This window comes from Rhyacophila brunnea, unplaced genomic scaffold, assembly GCF_057557595.1.
Source record: "Rhyacophila brunnea isolate RB1 unplaced genomic scaffold, BYU_Rbru_1.0 scaffold_9, whole genome shotgun sequence".
NCBI lineage: Eukaryota > Metazoa > Arthropoda > Insecta > Trichoptera > Rhyacophilidae > Rhyacophila > Rhyacophila brunnea.
The window spans coordinates 43,755,417-43,781,658 of NW_028233361.1; the positions used below are offsets into that span (position 1 = coordinate 43,755,417).

General features: G+C 34.5%; 1 protein-coding gene across 1 annotated transcript; it reads right to left on the minus strand.

Annotated features, from left to right (window-relative positions):
- Nucleotides 1-10,276: 10,276 nt before the first annotated feature.
- Neos (nuclear receptor coactivator protein neosin) lies at nucleotides 10,277-25,907 on the minus strand. The gene is made up of 7 exons (XM_085959860.1): nucleotides 25,708-25,907; nucleotides 21,572-21,845; nucleotides 20,130-20,317; nucleotides 16,380-16,500; nucleotides 14,388-14,587; nucleotides 12,926-13,095; nucleotides 10,277-11,313 (listed from the first exon to the last, which is right to left on the minus strand). The coding sequence occupies exons 2-7, from the start codon at nucleotides 21,841-21,843 to the stop codon at nucleotides 10,966-10,968; spliced, it is 1,299 nt and encodes a 432-aa protein (XP_085815986.1). The 5' UTR covers nucleotides 21,844-21,845; nucleotides 25,708-25,907; the 3' UTR covers nucleotides 10,277-10,965.
- Nucleotides 25,908-26,242: the final 335 nt, after the last annotated feature.

The window sequence follows — 26,242 nt, forward strand, 5'->3', positions numbered from 1 at the left end:
GATGATAGAATGACGCTAGTGTTACCATGTTAAAAAAAATATCTTGCCTGTGGAATCACGTATAATGACTTATAACGGAAACATAAGAGTATTATTTAAATATTAATATGTATTTATAAAATGCAGTTGTCATATTTTTGTCACCGTTTAACAATTATAAAATAATTTACCTAAACTATAGGAAAGAGAATTTTTGAATATGGTATTATTTTCAATAGAAATGATCTTAACTAAGGACAATGTTTCTGCATAGTGTTTTCTGCTAAGGAAATTTTAGTTATGACAAATGTTTCTGCATTCCGCTCTAAGAATAAAAATTCCAGATGGTGCCAGTTAGTTTTTAAAAAGATTTTAAACCCTGCCTTTGTGTTTTTTTGCCTGGTTTGGTACCAACTGAGTGAAGGAGCAGGTAAAAAAACATATTATGGAAATTTGAAATGTTTGTAAAAACCCATAGTAGATACATTAGATACCAGCTATTGATACATTCAGTTAGTCGCATTAAATTGTCATTACTATGACCCCCACAAGGAGAGGCTGACAGGGGGCCTGGGGGCTGGGCGTGGCGATCCGACCAATAAGTGAGAAAAACACACCACAATTTTGCTCCAACTGAAAAAAAAGTCACCTGCTTTCCTTAAGGTGATACATCAGTGAAACGGCAAATAATTTTCAACTATAGGCGCGACGAAATTTTGGACTCGCTCGCATTCTGAAAGAGAACGTCGAGCTGGAAACACGTCACTTTGTTTCCTGATAGCGATGGGCATACTAATTCTTAAATCGTGTAAAGATGACTAAAAACATTACCCATTTACTTTAAAAAGAAAACATGTCAATGAATATATATTATTATTGTTACTAATAGAACAATAAACAGAACATAAAATGGACATATGTTGGATTTATATGACAAATTATATTTCGTTTGGCATGCGTCATTTGCACCCGCAATCCACGCATCGCCTAGCCACGATCTTTTTAGACCGTGCCTCAACTGAGGTACATTCTTAATGATTTTTTACATTAAAACATATGTGATATTATAATGATTGATATAATTAAATGGTAATTCACATGTAGAATTTTCTTTTATCATTATTTTTAATGTGTTTACTTACTTATAAAATGGCTATTTATCAAATATGACTTATATTAGTGCTTCATAATATGATGCTGAGTGCCCACAACTCAATAAATCAACTGGATTTATTTAAAAATTGCTAAAATTACATGGAATACCCTTAATCCTTGGGTTTCACGAAAACAATTTGGGGAACATTACTGTAGAAAAGCACACCGCTCTTAACCTTAGCGATAGGTAAGGCGGGTCACCATAGATCCTGGCCTGGGGGCCCGCTTCAGGATGTGGGGGCCACGGTCATTACACAATAAACAATGGAACTAAGTAATGTGTTGGGAATTAAATAAAATTAGCTAATGAGAAATGTCACTAAATATTATACCGAAGTACTAAATAAAAAAACAATAAACCATAATCACAAGAAATCACATAAAACCGAATGTATCAACCATGGCACAAAAATGAATGTACACATATTAGTTAAACATATCTACTAAGTTTATGTCATTACTATATACGAGGGTTGTCCATAAAATAAGGTCTCCGAAGCACTGGAGTCGCGATAAACGCTTTAACGCAAGATCCGGCTACATAAGCGTGTAGCTTGGTTCCGTGCCTACAAATCCCTACCACTCCGAGGTGTCTACGACGCTTAGTCTTGATTTGGTAGCCGTTCGCAATGTAGCTTCCACTCGCCGCTACCCCCAGAAGGCCAATTCTTGAATGAAGCAGTATTGCCGGTTGCACAACCTAAGCGCAAACCTACTACAACGAAGTATATTAAATGTCAACCGGTGGTGTCGGGTACAGTATGCAATTTAGTATACACGCTTTACCGGTAGAGGCGCTAGTAACTATCCGTTTGACTTTGACATATTATTAAACGTCAAAAATTTGTACGTAGTGAGCAGGCTGTTATTCTATTTTTTCTATTACCGCTGAAAGTATTATTTTGAGTTTAAATTCTCACTTAAATATTTATTGTGATTTTGTAATACAGAAACACACATGTTTGTTTGCAAAATACAACGGAAATTCCGTGTTGTAATATTGCTATATTGTAGACGTAACTAGCCTGTTTAAAGATTAATTGGCTACGTACTTCAACAATGAATGATTTAATCATGCAACGTTAACAGTAAGTACTGATTAAATATGAAGTCATTACCAAAATGGATAAAAATATTATTTAATTTCTATGACATTCACAAACGATCCGTTTTGGCATGTTTACTTTCTATCTTACTCTAACGCATGGACATGAGGTATAAGCATGCTGATCAGCTATTACTCGCACGTATTGATGTCGTTCGAAGCTCTACACACTCAATATCTCCTATAAAACTAAAAATTTTACATGCTTCAGTTAAGCGGTGTTTTTTACTGCTTCGTTCGTGAATTGCCCTTCAGGTGTGAGTTACGTTCTGTTATTCGTTTATTGTGTGCTAAGCACACTACGCTCATAGAAATTTATCGATAGTTATTTGTTATATGAAGTGTATGGACATTAAAAACATGTGAAAATGGTGCAGAGTTTAAAAACGCACATACAAACGTCCATGATGAACAGTGTGCCGGACGGCCATCGGTTTCGGACGAATCGATTGCAAAAGTGGAGAGGGTAATGCGTGAAGATCGACGGGTGACGATTCGGGAACTGTGCATATTGATCCCTGATGTCAGTAAGACCTATTGACAAGATTTTGACAGAACATTTGCATTATCACAAGGTGTGTGCAAGATAGGACCGCAAAATGCCGAAGATCACCAATGGCAACGACTTGAAGTGCAACAACCGACCTCATCAACCAATTTGGATGGGATAACGTCACACACCCCCCGGACCTAGCACCAAGTGATTATCATCTCTCCCTACATTGAAGTCACACCTGGGTGGGACAAATTTCAGGACCGACGAGGAATTGAAAGAAGAGGTCGTACGCAACGTTCCCTCTATGTATGCGGATCATCAACGCATCTGTGCAGGGTTGGTGTCATCCGGTGAGGTAAATTTACACCCCCCCCCAAGTCAAAGTTTGACGAATTTGAACGCATAATATTCAGGAATATCTGTGTATTTAGATACATGATTATGAATATATTGTACAGAAGGCATAGAAGCTTTTATTTTGATAGCCAAGAGTTTGAATTGATTAACACTTGAATCTTACTAGACTTAGACTAAATTGCAACCAGATTTTTTGCGCTCAGTTATCTCAATCCTATTCTTTCGTTCTTCAAAAGTCCACCTTTTCAAATTTTTCAATTTCGTAACAGCATCCCGATATACTTTTTGACTTAGGTAAATGCCTTTAAGTTTAATATACAACCTCCATTCAATCCACTTCTTTCCAGACGTGAATTGTTAATTCTGAACCATATTTGCTGCGGAGCATATGATGCATTTGATACAATCATCTGTTTCCGAATAAACAAATATAATATCACCAATTTTGACTTTTTGCGAATGCATTAAAGATGGCATTTCTATTTCGACAATTTCAGATAGCAATTCCAACTTAAATTTATCGCAGGATTTTTTCTTAATGATCGCATTTGAAATATCACATCCACTCCTTTTTGACATTTTTAGGGGATAAGTTTTCTATAATTAATAAATATTGTACTATATATTATGTAACAGTGCAAGCAATCGTATTGTTCACTTAAATTGTTTGTTACGTACACTAAACACACCTGTAGTTATTTATTGCAAAAATTGATTATTAGTTTTGTATTATAAATATTTTAAGTAAAAAACACTGCTTTTTGGCACTAACACCTTTACCGTTTAAAAAAATATTGTAAGAACTGTGATGTTTTCACAATAAGGACTACTTTGAGACTGTACTGGCAATATTTCTTGCAAGTTGAAACATGTCAAAGACTAAGAAATGTAGAGGACTCGACCAGTGGCGGCCGGTGGTCTTCAAAATAGCATTTTCTGGTAGTGCGCAATGGTTTACCTTCTATAAAGAGAAGATCTTCTTCTTTCACCCTGTCACAACCCAGCATTGGAGCACAGGGCAAGCACAAGTCTTGCGCCTCCAATCGCTTTCGCCTTGCGCCCATGAACGTAGTATTGTTCATAATACTGCTACATGTTCTAATTCGCGAAGTGAGTGATACATATATGAATAAAAATGAAAAGTTGAGCGATGTCTTCAAAAATGAAGGCAGTGCGTAGCACTTGCATGGTATTAGAGGAGCCGCCGCTGGACCCGACACATAGGTGGTCATTGCTAAACACTAAAATATGTATCTTTTTTTCGTATACTTTGGCATGCTATATATAGAACAAGACGGATATGGTGTTCGCTTCTTGAAACTTTCTTTTACAATATTTTCGTGTGAGGTCTGTGCGGTGGATGAAAATATGTGTGCGGACATATTTTAGTAGGTGTGCGCGCGCCAGTGGCGGAGGGTGACTTTTGGAAAGAGGCAGGCTGTGGAGATATGAGAAAAAAAATATACTTGTCAGATATACTTACGGGTAATAAGGAGATAATCCGATATTACTACTGATGAATATGTACACAACACAATGACACACATCACAAGATACAATTATTTTTTATTTTTAAAATCAATTTTTAATTATATCTCATCGAAGATCGAATCCAATAGAAATTATTTTTTTAAATCATTTTATGTAGTTATTATATGCTTAAAGCGACAGACATCGACAATAAACATATTCCTAAAGAGTGTCGGGCCTACAGTAAGCGTATTCTGTAGCGCTTATAGATTCGGTTCAAATTTACAGACATGCTTGATGTTATGTGACGTCATAGCGATACAAAATGTAGTTTGGATTCTGTCGATCGGAATCCGAAGCTAATTCAGTTGAAAATAGATGGCGCTTGTGGCCACTTATTTTTTATTCGAAACTCAACTAAATTAAACGGTATTCTAAATTCTACCGATAGATGACTCAATTGTTTTATATTTTGCATACATATTTTTTATTTACCTATTTTAATATAAATCAAATACTTACTTGAAGATATATTTTTCTTAGAAGGTAGGCTTTAAATAATCGCCTAGTATGGAGCCTTCGCCACTGGCGTGCGCTCACCTTAGAGGGAACGTTGGTCGTACGCTACCTGCACGCCGTGGTGGGAGAGTTCTATGACACGGGTATACGAAAAATGCTACACCGCAGGCAAAAATGCATCGATCGCAACGGGGATTATGTAGAAAAATAGTAAAAAGTCCATGATTTCCAACAACGTATAATTAATTGCAAATAAGCGAGTTTTTCTTAGTGAAAAAAAATTGGAGACTATAAGGGTAACAGTAGGTACTTCCTTAATAAATAATATAAGAGGTTCGTTGTGTTGTTGAAGGTGTAACTATGGCAAAACCTGAGCTCGTATCTAGCACACCACAATAGCTCATTGTACACTGATAGAGTCACGGAAAGCCGTGTGTACCGTTGTCAGCGCAAGCAAGACTACTATGTTGAGATGGGTTTGCAAGAGTAGCTCACTGTACACTGATAGAGTCACGGAAAGCCGTGTGTACCGTTGTCAGTGTAAGCAAGACTATCATGCTGAGTCAAGGCCAAGCTGGCCCAATGTTAACTGATTTGTTCAAGGCTGTGTGGCGCCTTATATTCCCAACCAGGCGACCCTCTCCTCGCCGTCCAGCTGACACGGCCGATGCGCGACGGTGGGGAACGCCTCGATAGCGGGGAAGCGCTGTGGTGGGGGGCGCACGCGTTGACTGTAGGCGACGGCCGCGGTGCGAGTGAGAAAGTATTCGGAGGTCCCGCGCTATAAGACTTTATTTTACGGACAACCCTCGTATATAAAATCATAGCTTCAATATGAAATCTAAGATTGGATAAAGCAATGGGCTGTTAGGGAAGGTCAACTGGTTGTTAATGATTGGTAGGCTCTGCAACTGTGCTCTTTTTATCTGTAATATTTCCTGACAAAATAATAGTTTATGATCACCCGTATTACTATGCAGTAATTTTGCACCCTTTTTAATGTAAAAAATATGACTTTCATATTATAATAAATGGTTCGCAAAGCTTAATGTATACTTCTCTAGTCTTTGGCTGACAAGTGCTCAGAAATTATGATATTTAATTTTCTTTTAGTTTTCCCCAGGACCATTATTATAGGACCAAATTTATGGTAACACTGGCTAAAAAAATATTACAGAAGTTAGAATACAGATATGAGAATAAATTTGAAATGAAAAAGGATCATTGTCTCGACAGTATTTTATTAATTAATAAATTTGTACATGCAATATGACATAATATTCAAACCTTACTCTAAAAATTAGAATCTTTTCGGAGTCTAGCATGAGGTATCAAATTTAATTCTATCGTAACGTCTAAAATGTTTATTAGGTAATCTTTTTAATAGGTTATTAGGGGATGCCTCGGCATCTGGGTTATACAAAGACAAATGAAATACACATATGTGCGTTACGACTTGGACCAGGAAGTCTTATAACATCGTAGATAAATGTTAATGTTGATCAAGATCAAATATTGCGCAATATGTTTGGTTATTTGGTAATTATATTGAAGGTTGGCGTAATATATTGTGCCAACCTTTAATATTTCATTGAAATACAATACGCAATTAGTGAATATTGATTAGTTTCTAATAATTACTGCACAATATCGATGCAGTTCATTGTAAGATTAGAATGTGAAAGCACACCATCGATATGAGTCTTTGCAACACCCACAAAACGTACTTTATTATAGAGATTTTATATTATAAATTTTTTTTCTATTAGCTGGTTCAAATTGTAAGGAATGTGAAATTTCTCACATTTCATATATCTATAGGAGCAACAAGATGTTCGTCGTCCAGTAGGTGGCGCCAAATCGTCAGATTTTCATCATCAATCAATACAGTAATGTGATGGCAAATAGTTAGCCCAGTCACACATTGAAAATCATCTCAACTACAACACGTCGAATTTGTCGATGTGATTTTGTTGTTATTGACAAAACACATGTAACTTAATGAACTATTGCACATAGCGCAGTGGGTTATGTTTGTTACATGTTACCGATTTAAAAACATAATTTTTGTTCCAAGCAGATTTTATCAACACTTTACCGAATATTACATACCAATACATTTTTTTTTGCATTTTAAAAATACTAAATAATATAATGTCACATTTTTCATGTGGCAACTTAACAACTATAATGAAAATAGCCACAGACAAACATTCATGCACTGCATGTTTGAGTGGACGCCGAACAGATGTAGTGGGCTTCGAATCCTCCTGAGCAAACATCAAATCAAATCTATGCTTGCACAAATACCTTATAAATAAAACATAAATAATAATGTTTACTACCGTAAAAATTCATTAGGGTTTATTCATTAGGTATTTAATAACAGAAAATATGCAACATGTAATACCACTATATTAATGTTATAGTAAACTCTCATAAATCCATATCTCATAAATCCAAAACAAGTTTTTTCATTTTGAGTAGATCGAAATTAAAAAAATGAAAAGAAGGAACAAACTAAATTCAAAATTAAAACAATTTCTAGTATTTCGGAATTTTGCATATTTTTTCATTGTATGGATACGATTTATAATTTTTTTTGTGGATTGAATTTTGAAATGATTGATGTACTACTTAAGAGCGTACATAAGTGAAACGGCAAATAATTTTCAACTATAGGTGCGACGAAAAATTGGCCTCGCTGGCAATCAGAGAGCGAAAGTCAAGCTGTGAACACGTCAATTTGTTTCATGATGGCGACGGGGGTATTAATTCTTAAATCGTGTACTGACTGTGACTAAAAAATGTTACCCATTTACTTGAAAAAGAAAACATGTCAATGAATATATTATTATTGTTACTAATAGAACAATAAACAAAACATTAAATGGACGCATGTTGAATTTTTATGACAAATTATGTTTTGTTCTGCAGGCATCGTTTGCACAATCTTCGCGTCACATAGTCACGAACGTTTTAGACCGTGCCCCAGCTGAAGTATAGCCTTAATAAAAAAAATTCGAACTTAAAATAATGAATTGTTGCTATACCATTATTTTCATTGAATAAATGTACGCATATCTTAGTAAATCCTTGAATAATTGCAAGTATTGCAACAATATGCCAATCTGATTTCAATCGTTTGTACAATATAATAAAATATTCTTATTTAAAAGTCTTTCGTGTTTGTACAGATAATCGACATCCAAAACTATGTTTAATTAATTTTTGTTTAGAATGTATAATTAGACAAAAGCTGTCAGTTTTATATCAATTTTACTACCTGTTTCTCATTATGCATCTGAAATCAGTTAACCAACACATAAGCCCACTTATTCAAATAAGTATTACTATGCATTATGCCCTTAGATTTTATACAATAAATACACTATTAATTAATGAGAAATACAATATTTAGCAAGATTATTCTTCTCTACGATGTGTCATAAGATCCCATATGTTGACACAGCCACAGAAAAGATTACCAACTCTGGAAATATCGCACCGTGAGTGTAAAACCAAGGCATTTGCAAAAAACATATTTTGGATATATTAGGGTTTGAAGTCTTCGTTTTATTAGGACAAATAGAGTTTCTAAAAAAAAAGCCATAATATTTGATTTATATCTACATTATATTGCATGTTCTTTCAGTTACTTCACTTTTACATTATCAAGTTCACGACTTTTGCAGCTGTTTTGCATTTAATCTCGAAATATAAAAATTTGCAGATGCCTTGGTTTTACACTCACGGTGCGATATGTAACATATACAACTCAAATAATTAACTGAAAATAGACATGAGCTTAACACGATGACAATCGAAAAGTTTGGACTACATACAACTATAAGGACTTAGTGGAATTGAATTGATGGCCATAAAAACTTTTAATATTTTCTATGCAGGTGATCGTCTATCATCTATAGCAGTATTGACTAATAATTTTTACTCTAGTATAGTATTTAATCTTGATATAGAGAAACCTATAAGAGAAGTTTTCAATAAAGAAGACCAAAACATATCCCACTTATGGGCTACACAGATGAAGTGGTGTTAATCGGGAAAGAAGAATTTCATATAAGTGACTGGAGAGTCAATTGAGGTCTAAATCTGCACATTTGCATCGCTTGAATGAATCTACATTTATTTATGTTAAAATACTATTAGTTTTTGACAAATATGGACGATAACAGTGTGAAGTTTGATACCAATGAATGTATATCAGTGACGTGGAGTGGAGGTAGGCTATTAGGATTCGACATAAATTATTTTTATACACTATTATAGTGAACACTAAACTTTGTCAATTATACTAATTTGTTTTCATTGAACTAAGAATTTAATTTGCAGATGGTGCTGGTTAGTTTTTAAAATTCAATTAACACATTCGCGGACACAGCATATCGTCGGTGTTTTGTAAAAAGGGCGAATTAACCAAAATGCTACTTTACAGGAGGAGGATTTTTAACTTTTGACATTTATTTGTTTTTTACCTGTAGATGATTATAAATATCTAACAAGTTTATAATAAAGCTTAGAAAGAATACTGTCATTATAATAGGTATTATTATATAATATTTTAAAAGGCCTAATATGTCACACTTGTTTTTTAATTCGTAATTTTAATTAATTTAATTTTAGTCGATTATCGTTTTTAAGTACTTTCCTGTGGAGATAAAAATTCGCCGTTTTTACACAACAAAGCTAGTGGGGTACATATTGTATTTTCATTAAAATCTCGATTTCGCCAAAATGGTTGATTCGCCCTTTTTACAAAACACCGACGATATATAGACGTCCTGTACTGTGGAATGGAATATGACATGACGTTTATATAAGTCGTATTTTGGATTAAAACAATATGTTCCCTGCTACTTGTGTCACGGTGCCAACATATTTCCATTAGATAGTGTCGATCTTAAGTCTTAACTCATTTCTATAATATATCTGAATCGATAATTTTAAAAATTAAAATTTCATTATGTGTCATATTACTAACATGTGTCCGCGAATATGTTAAACCTTGCCTAAACCCAACCAAAATAGTTTAGGTATGCTATGGTCGATCTGACAAAAATAAAGTTTAGCGTGCACTATTTATGTCGGGTATTAACAGCCTACCTCCACCCTTGGTGTGCATTGTGAAACGACTTGCAGCTAATTTAGTCATTATTCTTAGTAATCTTTTTTTTCATATTCACTTTCATATAATATACTAAACTTTATCAGTCAATTATGGTTTGGCAGAGGCAGGGCTAAATGAATTTTTAAAAACTAACCAAGACCATCTGTAATAAGAAGAAGAACAAAAATATGAATGACTGAAAAAAGTGTTCACTATGTTTGTCGGATCGACCATGGCATACCTAAACTATTTTGGTTGGTATAGAATCTAAGTACATGTTATGTACTTAGATTCTATATCGAGATGTTTTCTAAACCAGGAGTGTCATTAGCGAGTTAACTTGTGACTATTTGCCAACGTAATGTATATTCTCTATTAGTTCATGTATGTTTTCAAAACGATATTTATCATTTTAGTGAGAGAATGTTAACAAAAAATTAGAGAAATGTTTTACTAATTTTCATTACACTAATGCAAATTTCATGGTTTAAAGTGTTTTATTCCAAAAATAGTTCACCTACAGTCTCCACCTAGTTAAATTTACTTAGCAGTAAAAAAATCCTTGTTTTTGGTGATAACGAATGTTTATTAAAATTTAAACATTCATTCGATTCCATCAAATGTGGTTTAGCTCACATCAATCGGCAATGAGATATTCCTTTTATGATAAAAATAGTTACATCAAATATAGTACTACTCACTTCACTAAGTCAATTTCTTATGGACCGCAGAATTACGAATCAAACACAAATAGTCTTAATTTCTTTTATTTATCAGCGAATTCAGCATCTTTTGAACGTTAGGAATTGACAGAATACTCTGTTTATTGGCTGGATTAGATGCGGGCGCAGGGTTAGACACCGTACTGGTGGAAGACGCCGGATTGGTGGAGGACGACGCCCCGAGAAGACTGGCTATCCTCTGCCTGAGCTCGTCCGATTGAGCTTTTGGCGGTTCTTGGGGTTTGGGCTCGGGGGCATTCGTCTTTCCCTCTGTGTTGAGGATACTCATTATCCGTTGTTGCAAGTCCGTCTGGGTTTTCATGGCCAGTTGATTTGGATTCACATTTCCTAGCTCGACTTTCACCTGCTTGTCTCTGCACTCCTGAATAGTATATAAACAAAAATGTTTAGAATTGATTTACAACATTGTTCATTTTTGGACACGATTTTTCGGGGAGGCCAGGACCTGCTTAGAGTTGTAGTGCCAAAACTGTAGTTGGAAATATATACAATCGAACTCGGTTATTACGATCACGGACATAGCGAAATCTCGGATGTAATGAGAAAACGTTCGTTGACAGTTTAGTTTATGATTTTCTCCATACATCATTCGAGCTACTTATCGGATATACCGAGCAAAAATATCGTTAAATTTATTCTTAAAACTGTTAATGCGTCGATCATTTAAAAACATTTTCGACCCTAAGCAATAAAATCTGACCGTACACCGATGCCGCCTGGATCGGATTACGTTTACGACACTAGTTGTGTTAGTGTGTAGTACCTAATTGATGTTTTCGCCGACAATATTGAAAAAGTATCCACGCATATGGTTGAAATTTCATGTAAAAATCCAAGCTGAAGTCAGTAGGTACCTACCAGCGTTCATTACAATAAACAACTTTTTTTGTAGTTTATGAATGCCATGCTTGTTTCAGGGAAAAATTCTAATTGTGTATTTTTGTTTGAATTGCGACTTTTTGTGTTATGTGACTGCTCATTCAAAAATACTCTTTCTCTGATATAACGAGTAATGCTTATATTATTGCGAGCAAATTCAGTCGGTCCCATCATCCTCGTAATAACCAAGTTCGACTGTAATTTTGAAAAACCTATTACATAGTATAAAAAAAAAATATATTATTTAGAAAAAAGGATAGACCAAGTGGACTTAAATATAGACCTTACATCTTTCACACTCCGGATGAGTGCTTTTATCGTTTGAGCTAACAGACCGCCTATGACTCATACAAATTAAATCTAATACATCGTCACCTTACTATTAAAACCTCGTAAGTCTGTTTGAGAAGAATGTTGAGGGGAAGTAAACAACGTAATAAAAACAATATTTTAAGCACCTCTCTAATCGATGAATCTGCTTACACTGGTTGTGAAATACGAGGTTTTAATTCCATGTTACGAGCATGCATACGAGTTTTTAAAGTTTGCCGATAGATGGAGAGCATACTAGTCTAGAGAACCGAGGTTTTGATATGATTTAAAAAGTTTTTTTTGTTTAAATTTTGTCAAACAAACTTAATTTTTCCATAATATCGGACTTACGAGGTCTTAATAAGTAAGGTGGCGATAAAAGTGTTTCATTTAATTTGTTATGGGCAGACTGAGTGCTTGGCCAGAGTGATCGCGTGGGCACAGCAGTGTCATGAAATTCAAAACATATAACGGCGTGTGAAATGCCAAAAAAAACACTCTATGAACATTTCAGACGTTTATACGTTTGAGTTGTGCCCACCGCTACCGCCCAGAATAAGAGCACTCATGCAGACAGTAAAAGATGTGACGTTAGAGTCCCACTTGGTCTACCTTCTTTTTCTAGGATTTTTTCTAATACATAATTTATGTTTTTGAGGTTTTACAAAATTATGAGTTTTAAATAAAAAAAGAGTCAAACATTCTTAAAACTCGTGTGTATTGGCCGGTACTGAATAAAAAAATAGTAATTTAATAAGTAATTGAAATCCTTTGGGACAAACCTTGATGTAGTTCATGATCAAATCGTATTGCAGAACGGTGAGTGTGCCCCCGGTGGAAAGCTGCCGCAGAAGAGTCAGTTCCGTGTCGTTAGTGCCGCCATTACGCTGGTAGTTGTCAAAATTTCGCATGACCAACGTCAATGCGCACTCCAGTGGCATATTACGATGCTCTGAAAGTTCAATAAATCATTCAATAATAAAGACAAATAAGCTGACATGAATATCTATCGATTTAAAATTATCTTTTCATACATGTGGGATGGCTTAGGCAAGGTCTATAAGGCCAGATTAATCTTTTATCTTTCTGTTCTTAGAAACATTGATGGATCTTATAAAGTATTATATATACAGCGGTAACAGTAGTGACTTCAAAAAAAGGCTGAAACATGTTACCTAATATCAAAAATCGTCGGCTTAACAAAACATGCAAACAAGCTCCTTGATAACCCGTCAATATATTCTAGTTAATAAATAATTGTTTAGTAGATAAGATTTTAATGTGGTATTACCCTAATTGTTGTATTAAATGTTTAAAGTTGTAAATTGAATCGTATAAACAATAATATGTAAACAGTGTGAAGGATGCAGTGTGTGAGTTTGTGTGTTCATTTATCGTTTGTCAATTTATGTGCTACGGCCGTATGTTGTAGCTTAACCACTGGGGAATGCCAATAGAAATGGTGTATTTCAAAAAAATACTACCTTCTTCTTAGGTCAATAATTATTATAAAGCAAACATTATTCGTAGAATGTTTATCACATTTGAAAGTTCATAGACATAGCTTATAATCAGTATCTTTAGAATTATTTTCAAATGTGTAAATCTTGCCCATTTTTTGAATAATAAAATGCCTAATTCTTGTCAAATTTGGGATCACAGAGATTATCAATATAATTTTTTATCGTAAATATTTCACTATAATAATGTCGACATAAATTTTACTAATGGTTTTATAAATGCTTTTAAAAATTAATAAATATAAAAAATCTTAACACCACGTCACATGGACGTACTGAAATATGACTATATTCTAAAACATTAGAGCGAGAAGTTTAAAAGAATACTATTTTATGTAATAAAAATACTTTATGCAATCATCAAATGTTTAAAATATATATAAAGGATAATAAGGCTTCAAAATTATATAAATAAATTATCTACAACGTTTAAGGAATGTCCAGGGTTGTGCTCTGAAAATAGCATAAAACTTCATTCTGACGTACGCTGAGCATGTACCCCCTTTAACAGATTTTGTTTTTACGAGAAATGGATGTCAGGCACTTGCTTAACCTATTAGGTCCATACCCTGACTCACACACAAATCGAAAAACAATATGTGTACTTTCCAGACCCAAGATTCGAACCTGGGACCCACGGCGTGATAGTTCAACGCTTAAGCCGCGCGGCCACCGTGGTGGGTATAACATACATTTTTAAGTGAGTTTTAATTGATTTTCTCACCTTGCGGCAACCCATGCAGAATGTACAAAGTGATCGACCAACGCATCTCGTTTTGAGGCGTGACTAAAATCGCATACAGGCATCCGCGGGACAGGATATTCCCCAAGACTCTCCCAATGGGGACGTCTTCATTTGGAAACAAAAGGTCTACCACTAGACCGATTCGCTTTAATCTGTTTTCTATAATTTCAGCATATTCACTGTAAAACAAAAGCCATAGATTAGAGGAAACTAGAGTGAACGCACAAAAAAATATCAGGGTTTCGAGAAACTATTTTTCATAACAAACATCTTATGAATAAAACAATTACAGTAAAACCTCGTTAATACAAAATCCGTGGGACAGAAAATCGAAAAAAAAAATTCGAATTACAAATTATGAAATGTATGGGGAAAAACATTAAAATTTTGAAAAAAAAAAATAATATTGTTTACGAACATAGATGTGCCTACCACATTTCTGGTTCCGTGTGTGTTAATGGGTCATTAAATGTCAGGATTATTTTTATTTCCTTCTTAAAATAAGTAATTTATGATGTTTTAAGAAAAGTCTGTCACAATTTTCAATGACTGGCTCATGAAATAGTGTACTTTATTACTATTTATTGAATATTTTTATATGCCAGGACTCTGAAATAATTTCTATTTACGAAATTCGAATTAAAGGTATGGTTTTAATGAAAATAATGTTCAAGGGACTTTTTTTTCGCGAAAATTTCGAATTATGGCGAATTTCGAATTATCCGTGTTCTTATTAACGAGGTTTTACTGTAACATGATTCTTTCATTATTAGAACATAGCTAAAAAAACATTACTACAAATTAAAAATATAAACCGTTAAAATAAAAATGCCACTGACGCTTGTAAAATGTTACAGCGTATTATCTTCGCATACGTGTACTAATGAATATGGGTAATGTTCGGTTATCAGGAATACAGCGGAAAACACATTTTCAAAATAGCCGATAAACTGGATTATTTGTTAGGTTAACCCAATGACATTAATATGGACGAAGCATCTGGAAAAAAAATGACACTCACTTTTTTGTCGGGTCTGCCGAATGGCATAATCTGTTCTAACGCCATTACAATAAAGGTGGTATTGCTATAAATTTCAGATGCTTTTTTCGGGTCTGCCGAATGGTTCGGTTCGAACGGGTTCGCTCAAATGAACATTGATACTAGAAACACCGTTCTAACGCAATTACAATAAAGGTCATATTGCTATAAATTCCCGATGTGTGATATCACATAATGGAAATTGCGTGACGTCTACCTATACATGTGAGAATGTCGCTATGCACGAATTTACTTGCTAGCTACTGAATTGAGTGCGTTGTCCATTAATAATGTCATTGGGTTAAACTAACCAAACCTAACCTAACGTAACCCAACCTAACCTAAACTAACAAATAACCCAGTATATCGGGTATTTTGAAAATGTGTTTTCCGCTGTATTCCTGATAACCGAACAGTACCATAATATGTGTTGATTACTAAACTATAATATACATAATTCAATATAACTCCTACTATATAAATATCTAAAATATTAATATGAATATCTCACGATGTATAATTGCCGATGAATGCCGTGTTTATCATTTCGATTTTTCCTAATACTACAAATACTATAATTTTCATAGGTAACGCAATATGTCGATAAAATGACCTGACGTACCTACGAAAAAAAAAAAAGAATATCGTTTTTACGTTAGGTCCTGTCTTGACAACTGTCTGAGAGATTGTCTTTAGTTAGAAGCGTCAAGAGAAAAGTGGTTTGTAGTATTGAGTTCAACCCATTTCTGATGGTTTCTGATCACCAGTAACTTGCGGGAACGCACACAGAAATGTCAGATTTCAAACCATTTCCAGTTTACGTACTATGCATGCGCATCGCGTCAGAAATGAGTTGTCAAACCGTCTGAAACGTTTACTGTCCCAAGCCTACTATCATTAATCATAAAGTGTAAAAAACATCAATAACTTACGTCAATATCTTCGATACGACAATAATTTCACAGTCGTTTCTGTCAGAGAGCGTAGGGGGGTGGTATCCCTCGTTGGGAATAAATTTATCATAGCCTCCACGGTCGCCCCAGTCCCCAGGCCCTTGTGTAAAATAAATAAATTTCAATACAACATTCAGATCGTTATTTCATCAGATAAAGCTTCACAGCAAGTTCACATTAAAATTTATTAGCAAGTACATATGTACAAGGAAAGAACTAATAACATTAGGAGCAATCCTGACACCATATATAAGTATTTTCATTTGACATATATATACTGAATTTTACAAAATGTAAATTTATGACATTCACAACATGACATTTAAAAAAAAAGAAATACAGTACACTCTCAGTAATCCGCCGCTCGCTTATTCGACAACTACTATAATCCGCCGTTATTTTTAGTGGTTGAAAGCACAAAATCAAGCTATATAATCCGCCGGTATGCGTATGTCAAATTCAGTAGTCCGCCGCGTGCCAATATTATGACTTACGACTCTTATGAGCTGTCCATTAAATTTACCCTGAGTCAATAATATTATCGTTTTCTTTCAGTTAGTCCCATAGGTTAGTCCGCTGTGTATTCTAGCAACTGACGCATGTTTCTAGTCGTTTCTTCTGCCACGTTCTTTGTTTGAATAAGTTAACAAAATGGAGTCTTCTCGAAAGCGTAAACATGACACATTAACTTTAAAACAAAAATTGGAAATTTTACGAAAGATGGACAGCGGTGCTTCATTTACTGACATTGCTAAAATGTACAGTATTGGTTGGCCGCCCATGGTTTAATACATGTAGGAATAAACTAAGCTTATTTAATTTAATAAATACTTACTTGATTTTGATTGTAAAGAAAACCATTACATAGTTTTTAGTACAAATTTCTCAATAAAAACTATTTTTACGGAATATGTACCTGTTTTAATTTTTACCACATTATTTGGTATGTATGCACTATAATCCGCCGTTTTCACTAATTGGACACTTGTCTGGTTTTGGGATGGAAATAGATCCAGTATTATAAAACACTGCTACAGAGTAATACAAAAATTACAAATTAAATACGAGGAAGTACACCGAGTGTGTTAAATAGACCCTATTTTAAGAATTTATAATATGTCAACATACAAATCCATTTGGTTGAACAGAGTTATTGCCCTCCCAATTGGCAGGTTAGTTCTGAACCTTGGGAGAACAAACAACTAATGCTTATGATTTCTTAGATAGTTATCAGGGACACACAGGTCAATACTATCAAGAATGGCAGAGTTCTCACTTACACTGCGTGCATATAAGTCAGAAAAAATACGTGGCCAAAAATTTGTTTTGAACTCGCTCCACCATAAGGTCGTATTTCAACTGATGCGGGGCCCAAACAATCAACCCACTCTCAAGCCGGCTTCTAACTAATATCATGAAATATTATTAACCTTGCTTTGCCTAAAGATTGTCACCATATTATTATGTTGACTGAATTTTAAATACCTTTAGAGTATGTATAGCTGTACATCAGAAGCAAAAGGACGGGTATCACAAATTAAAATTATTCAGCAGAACACAAAATGTAAATCTATTTTGGCAAATATCCACTCAACAGATAAATTTATGTATTATTCTCTGTGATATTTATGTATATTTTACTTGTCATTAACAGAATATTATTGATCTGGCGACAATTACATATTTTTTAGGCGACGATTCTGTATGAACTCTCACATGACTTGGGACCGAATGTCATATCGCATTTTTTTTGAGTAAGTACTTAGACTAATTTAGTATTTTATAATATTCTGACGGCTGAAATGTAGGTCCGTAAATTAACGCGAGAGATACCCAATGAGCATGCACACTGCACTAATCACGATACAGTTTGAATAGTACATGAATATTCATCTAAATGAGTTCGACAATTATTAGTTGCAATATAAGTCTCAAAAATACACCACAGACGATGAAACTCGCAAAGTAAAAGTCTTTGGACGTACAACGACTTAATTTTTCATTGTACGGTATACATTTTTTTTACCAAATGTGGTCAAAAAAAAGGGTCAAAAATGTTAGTCAGACCTTACCTAGCAAATAATAAAAGAACTCGTAGTAGATTTTTGGGTTTCCACCGTGTGTCCTTCTTCTTTCTTTACTCGACGTTTCGGGCTCGTTGCAGAGGCCATTATCAAGAGATGATATGTTTTATGATGAAATATACGAGGGTGGGTCAATAATTCCTTAGAAAAAAGCATTAAAACAGGTTTTATTTTTGTTTTTTTTTTTTATTTCTCAACATAATTTCCTTGGAGCTCAATACACTTGGTTAGACGTTTCTCAATTTTTTTTAAACCGTCAGAAAAATAAGTTTTCGGAAGGTCCTCAAAATAAGCATTTGTCCGATCGATGACTTCTTCATTTGAAAAAAAACGTTGTCCACTTAGCCATTTTTTTAAGTTTGGGAAAAGGAAAAAGTCACTGGGGGCTAAATCTGGCGAATACGGTGGGTGGTCGACCAATTCGAACTTTAATTCTTCAATTTTAGCCATTGATCGTAAACATGTGTGAACACGGGCATTGTCCTGATGAAAGAGGATTTTTTTCCTGTTTAAATGAGGCCGTTTTTCTTCAATTTTGTTTTTTAGCTGGTCCAATAAAGATGCATAATAATCCCCTGTTATTGTTTTTCCTTTTTCCAAATAGTCGACGAAAATAATTTCACGTGCATCCCAAAATACAGTAGCCATAACCTTACCAGCTGATTTTACGGTTTTCGCCTTCTTTGGACATGGTTTGCCTTCGCAATCCACTGCTTTGACTGTTCTTTCGTCTCGGGAGTATAGTGGTGTATCCATGTTTCATCTACAGTCACAAAGCGACGAAAAAATTCATCCGGATTGCGTTGCATGAGCGACAACAGGGCTTTAGAGGCCACCACCCTACTGCGTTTATGGTCGACTGTGAGCAAACGCGGCACCCATCTTGCAGAAATATTTTTCATGCCCAATTTGTCATGTAAAATAGAAATGACGCTACCTTTTGAGGTCCCTGTAACCTCAATTATCTCACTCAACTTTAATCTTCGGTCACTTAACACCATATCGTGGATTTTATTGATCATTTCTGGTGTAGTCACCTCTACAGGACGTCCTGAGCGTGGTTCATCCTTTGTTGATGTACGACCACGTTTAAATTCATTTAACCAGTTATAAATAGTTGCAAGTGAAGGAGCAGATATGCCGTGAACTAAATCCAACTCATTTTTTATTTCCTTTGCTGTTAACCCTTTTATATTAAAATGTTTAATAACAGCTCTAAACTCAATTTTCTCCATTTTTGTAAACAAGCAAATTTTTTTTTTAAATGTACGAAAATAAAAAACAACAACCCGACCAATCTGATTGAAACTTCGCATCATACTGAATCGGTAGTGCCGCTGCATGAAAACAAACCGCTTACAGTACTAGTCGCGCCACCTGTCGGCTTTTCTAAGGACTTATTGACCCACCCTCGTATCATCTCTTGATAATGGTCTCTGCAATGAGCCCGTAGCGTCGAGTAAAGAAGGAAGAAGGACGCACGGTGGAAACCCAAAAATCTACTACGATAACAAACAACCGTGAAAGCCTCAAACATTAAATAATAAAAGGACTGTTTTCAAATCTCATTTGTTCTAAAATATTATCTAGAGCCCGCAGAACGAGTAGCGGATAATAATATAATCGTAATAAAACAATATCGTACCTCTGTTCATTGGTGATCTGTCCCTAAAGTTGTTTCGCATCGGAGGCATCTGGCCGCGCCCGCCCCTACCCCGGCCTCTCATTGGATAAGGATGCATGTTGTTTCTAGGACTGTTCATAGTATCTTCCTCGTAACTTCCATCATCACCCATATTTCCTTCAGAATTTACAGGTACTCCCGAGATATATCTATCAACATAAAAAATTTCAATAAACGAATTGTCAATCACTGTCAATTGGTACAATTATTTCAAATTACAGGTAAAAATTTATAGAAATTTTATGTTATGTTTATTATTATATTCGTAATAATAATAGTATATTCATTGACATGTTTTCTTTTTCAAGTACATGCGGAACGTTTTTTAGTCATCTTTACACGATTTAAGAATATATTCTTCCGATGCCATCACAAAACAAATTGACGTGCAAACAGGTCGACTATCGCTCTCCGAATGGCAACGCAGGCGAAATTTCATTTCACATACAGTTGAAAATTATTTGCCATTTCACTTATGTACGCTCTTAAGAGTAAGCGCGATTGTGGCATGCATAACGTGACCATTTATTTTTTTCCTCAAAACAGGACATCTACTAATTTGTATCTGTATTCAAGACACTGCATATTTCTTAATAGTTTTTATTAATTTATTAATTTATGTGGTCTTATATTTTTCTGAAGAACAAATTTGCTTGAGATTATTTGGTTTGGATTTCAAATAAGAATGAAATTCTTGGCAGGACTTCTTAAAATCTACTTTGGTAATTAACATTGCTTTAAGGACATCTACTTTCAACTGTGTTTTTTCACTCGTCCACAACTTATTCATAAGAGAGAAGACCCTTTCTACGGGTGCATTAAAAATATATTCAATAATTAGATGAGATTTCGTGTGATCCAAATTATTGGAGCGAAAGTGTTTGAACAATTCCACCCAACGACTTTCGGTTGAAACATTCCCAGTATTCGGTTCTGTCACTTTTTGCGGTGTAATGTAGTTAGAAATAAGTGAATAGGTATACGCACTAAATACTTTTGTATTTTGGTTACAATTTTATTAATAAATCCCTTTTCAATCAATACATCCATTACACTTTGAATTTCTTCCCACGTAGGTATTTTGATTAAATTCGCTTGTTCAAAATATTTCACTACCTAAAAACGGGACGGTCCTGTTCATAACGGGACGTATGGTAACGTTAGGCATACATCCAGTTAATTTAAAACAATAAATTTACTTTCATACAAGTTATGTATTAAATAATATTGTTTCCGTGAAGACGTGCTTTTCCATGCCCTTGGTGGTGATATTATTTGAAGGAATGAACTGACAAGGTAAGAAAACTGGTGAGTGACATGGTTTGTTGTACCAACATAATATGGTGGCCATATGTTTTGCTTCGGACACAGAGATTACAAAAGTAGAAGATTAAATTTTTTACCTTGTTGTTCTCAAAGCGGTCTGTATCAATAGAGAAGATCCATTAAGAGAGATGTTGGATGAATCCTTCAAGGCCTCTTCGGCACCGGCTATGTGCTCGTACTGTATGAAGGCGTATCTCTGCTTTATTTTCATGCCGATGATGTTGCCGTACTTCTTCATCAGCTCATACAGCTCTTCCGGCACGACGCCTTCCATCAGGTTGCCGACATAGATTCGAGACGGGGCCGACGCTTGGCTGACCATGTCGATATCACCGAACACAGGAAGCATGACTGAAACGAAAAGAAAAGCATACCGTCATGACAATGCAAAAAAGAAAGATGTCGGAGGATTAATATTTTTGTTCTGAAAGAAATTAACATCACAACCGGCTCTCTAAAATATGTATCCAAATAGTTTCGCAGTTCTTGGGCCACATAGTCTGGAGGTAAAGTGACAGATCAAGGGTCGACACATAAGAGGGAGGTCGCCTACATAATGGTTCTACCAAGTGAAAGACGCTACGTGTCTTTCAATACTTTCAATGACGCTGACGGTGGAATGCGGGGTCACTAGAGTTACATAACTAGAATACGTGAGGAGAAATGTCATGTCCCGAGCTTTTGTCATCTGTTTTTATATCTAGGAATGTTGTCAAAAACCCATGCCGCTAAAATTGATTCCTATTTAATTAAGTATACAAAACTCTTATCAATTAAAACAAATATTTAATTTACAGCTATGCCCAAGTTTCAGCCGATAGTATGAATTTTCAGCAATCAAAAATTAATAAAAACGACACTCTGTTAAGGCTATACTTCAGCTGGGGCACGGTCTAAAACGATTGTGACTACGTGACGCGAAGATTGTGCAAATGACGCGTGCAGAACAAAACATAATTTGTCATAAAAAGTCAACATGCGTCCATTTAATGTTATGTTTATTGTTCTACCACTATACTCAATAATATCGTCTCTGTTCTGGCAGAACACACTAACTGGAGAATACTAGTTTTGAGTAATTTGACTTTGAAGTTGTTAAAATGTTTGAAATGGTCTATCATGTGAGTTTATTAAGTAATCGTAAAAAGGATGACTTTAAAATAAAGACTGTTTATTTATTAAGAAGGTTTCCAGACGGTAAAGTTTGAAATAAGGAACATTTTGGTATAACTAACTCAATATGTAATTTTTTCGAATTAGTGTCTTCTGCCAGAACAGTGACGATATATTCATTGACATGTTTTCTTTTTCAAGTAAATGGGTAACGTTTTTTAGTCATCTTTACACGATTTAAGAATTAATTCCCCCGTCGCTATCACAAAACAAAATTAAGTGTTCACAGCTCGACTTTCGCTCTCCGATTGCCAGCCAGTCCGAAATTTCGTCGCACCTATAGTTGAAAATTATTTGCCGTTTCACTGAAGTATATTCTAGCGTCACTAAACATTGCTTGGTAATAACTATATGAGGAATATATATTCGCACAATTAGATTGACAGTTTCCACAAAGTTCCGACAACATATGAAATTCACATCAGAAATGAATCGTTTCACAAATGATCGACAACTCAGTCAAATGGTTGATTTTTCAATATGGAAAGAAACACTTGACAAAAGGTTATTGTAACACTCAAAAATGAAAAGGTGTATCGACGGAAAATTATGTTGCTCTTCTTTGCGGTTAAATTAATTACACAAATATTTTAACGTGAGTATACTTAATAGTGTTATTAAAACGACAATTTGTACAGTAATATCATACTATAATTGACAAATCTGAAATATTATGACATCTCATGCAATGACGTAACCATAGCCGACAGTTATTAATTTGTTGTTAACTATATTTGATATATTTAAAAATACAAGAGTACGTGTGATTTAAGAATGTACCATTCTTCATGGAATATACACAGTTTGGAACCGTCTCGGAAATACACCTGCAAGAAAAATTCTCAAAAAGATCTTAGACCGAATGGGAATCAAACCCGTCTGACAGTCCGGGCTATATCTAATAACATATTATTAATTAATTTGACGCTTATGTGGTAGAACTCCATTATAATATTGTTAAATAAATAAATAATAGATAAAAACGAAACGTCATTCGGAGATAACTTACTATTGCGCACTACTTTGGGTAATTCAAATAATAACATCACGTGATGTTTTGGTTCAATAAGATAATGGTGGACCATGTCTTAAAGATACATTTGTCAATATTGGATGGAAATCCCTATGACACATGACAATTGGTTCAATGAAATGTGAGGTAGGTATGTACAATATCAACCGATAGTAAGCAAACATTTATGAAGATCACCTAAAACTGTTTTGAAATTGTATTTTTTATATAGAATTTGGGCTATGTTATCCATTTCATTGTTGAGCTGGTAAAACCTCTGCATAGCTATTCTTAACAGTTAACACGTTTCCGTTATTTTCATTGCTCCAAATTAACACGGAAGCAATTCCATAAACAAGGTGGTTATCTATAATAATTGGTAACACAGTGATAATTCGTAATACGGCAAAAATTTAAGTACCCATGTCATGTGAAATACGTCTCTTTTTTGCGGAGTTTGGTCGAGTTTGTGTGTGCTCGTGTACGTTTTCCTACCTGAAGCGAAATTTAGTGTACAAACATCAAAGAGTAATCGAAAATAATCTACAATATTTGACAGCTCACAGGTAACTATAGGTTGGTCGGCCATGACGTACGTAGTATTAATTTTCAAAATAGTCGCATCTCAATTCTCAATATGCAATCGACATACTCTATCTCGCTCTAAAACAGTTAGCATGGTCATGAGACGCTGTGTTAAAAGATAGCACGTTTGACGGTTAAATAGCCGAAATAATTAACTGCCTGAATACATAAAGTGATAAATGTGATATGTTTTATTGAGTTTGCAGTTAAGTGATATGTTAGAATAGCCTCGTTGATGTAGCAATTTGTTAAAATCGTTTTTTTACATTCTCTGTTCATATAATATCGTCTCTGTTCTGGCAGAACACACTAACTGGAGAATACTAGTTTTGAGTAATTTGACTTTGAGGTTGTTATAATGTTTGAAATGGTCTATCATGTGAGTTTATTAAGTAATTGTAAAAAGGATGACTTTAAAATAAATACTGTTTATTTATTAAGAAGGTTTCCAGACGGTAAAGTTTGAAATAAGGAACATTTTGGTATAACTAACTCAATATGTAATTTTTTCAAATTAGTGTCTTCTGCCAGAACAGTGACGATATAAAGTGGTGATTTTACTATATGCGATAATAAAGACACCACAATACATCGCATAGTTTAGTAAAATTGTCAATAAATTATAGAAACCTTCGATATAATAACACCTGTTATGTGTACAGTACACGTGCGTGGATTTACTGGCACCAATAGTGTGTAAATTCAACTACTGTGATAATATCTGTTTACATGTAAAAGTGCTGACTGTCTCGCCAATCTCACTCTTCGAGTGTAAGCGATACACTGTGTATGGTGCTATTTGATAGGTTGTGAAAATTGGTAAACGTCAAAATGTTCTGCGTGGTATAGTTCGTATTTTATCCGGCAGGATCACCATTGTTGTTCTACTGCGCAGGTGCAGATATCACATAAGTTCCGACTATCGCGTGTTAATTCAGAAGCTGCTGAACTTTTTTGATCCACACATGCAATCTTGAAACTTGCACGATAATGCGTACTGTCAGCAGTAAATCCATGCACGTGTAAACAGGCTATTAATGACGAAAGTTTCACTTGAGGAAGCGCTGGGCAATTTTGAACGTTCATGACTGGAGGAGTCGCATGAGGAAATCGGTAGATAGTGGAGCTGTACTATCATCAAAAGACAAAAGATGGAGTATGTGGATCTCACAATGTAAAGCAATCTCTCGTAAGAATAGATAATTTAATGAAAACAAGTTTGAGTGAAAGAAAAATATCATCAGAAAAACTACAAAACAAAACCACTGAAGAGATTTAACAAAAAAAACATTGAATATTCTTGACAGATTGAGAATAACCTTTCCGCATCCGACACATCAAATAAGATAGTAAATTTGGTATTACCAGACTATTGTACTGTTTGAAATGTAATATTTATGTTAGAAAACGTTGACAAACATGCAAACGATAACACATAAGTACCTGTGCTGTTTATTTACTACTGCGGCTGAATGAAGGATATTTGCAGTATTTTATTAACTGTAAGTTGGTTTCAGAATTTTGCTAGCGTATATGTCGTAAATAATAATATTTAAACTATTGTAACTTTCTGAATAATCACATAAAACTATCTGTTGTAATATTCCGGCGCCGTTTTGAAAGACGCGAGCTTTTTCATTTGTGACAGTTCGTGATTTTTTTTTAATTTTATGGCTATTGCTAAATCAAATATAAAGTTGTGCTAGTGGGAATAATAATCCACTCAAGCGTGAATTTGTAAATAATTAATATTTTAATACAATTTTAAATAGAATCTTGATTTTTTTTATAAATTAATACAGAAGCTAACTATTTTTATGGTTTAACGAAAAAATATAAACTATCATTCTTTGTTATATAAAATAATATGTTAATAAGTGTCTTCTTTTTAAAATAAAATATGAAATCATTACCAATTTACCTATAAATAATTCAAAACAGAAAATAAAACTTATTTGGAATATTCCATAATAGGTCA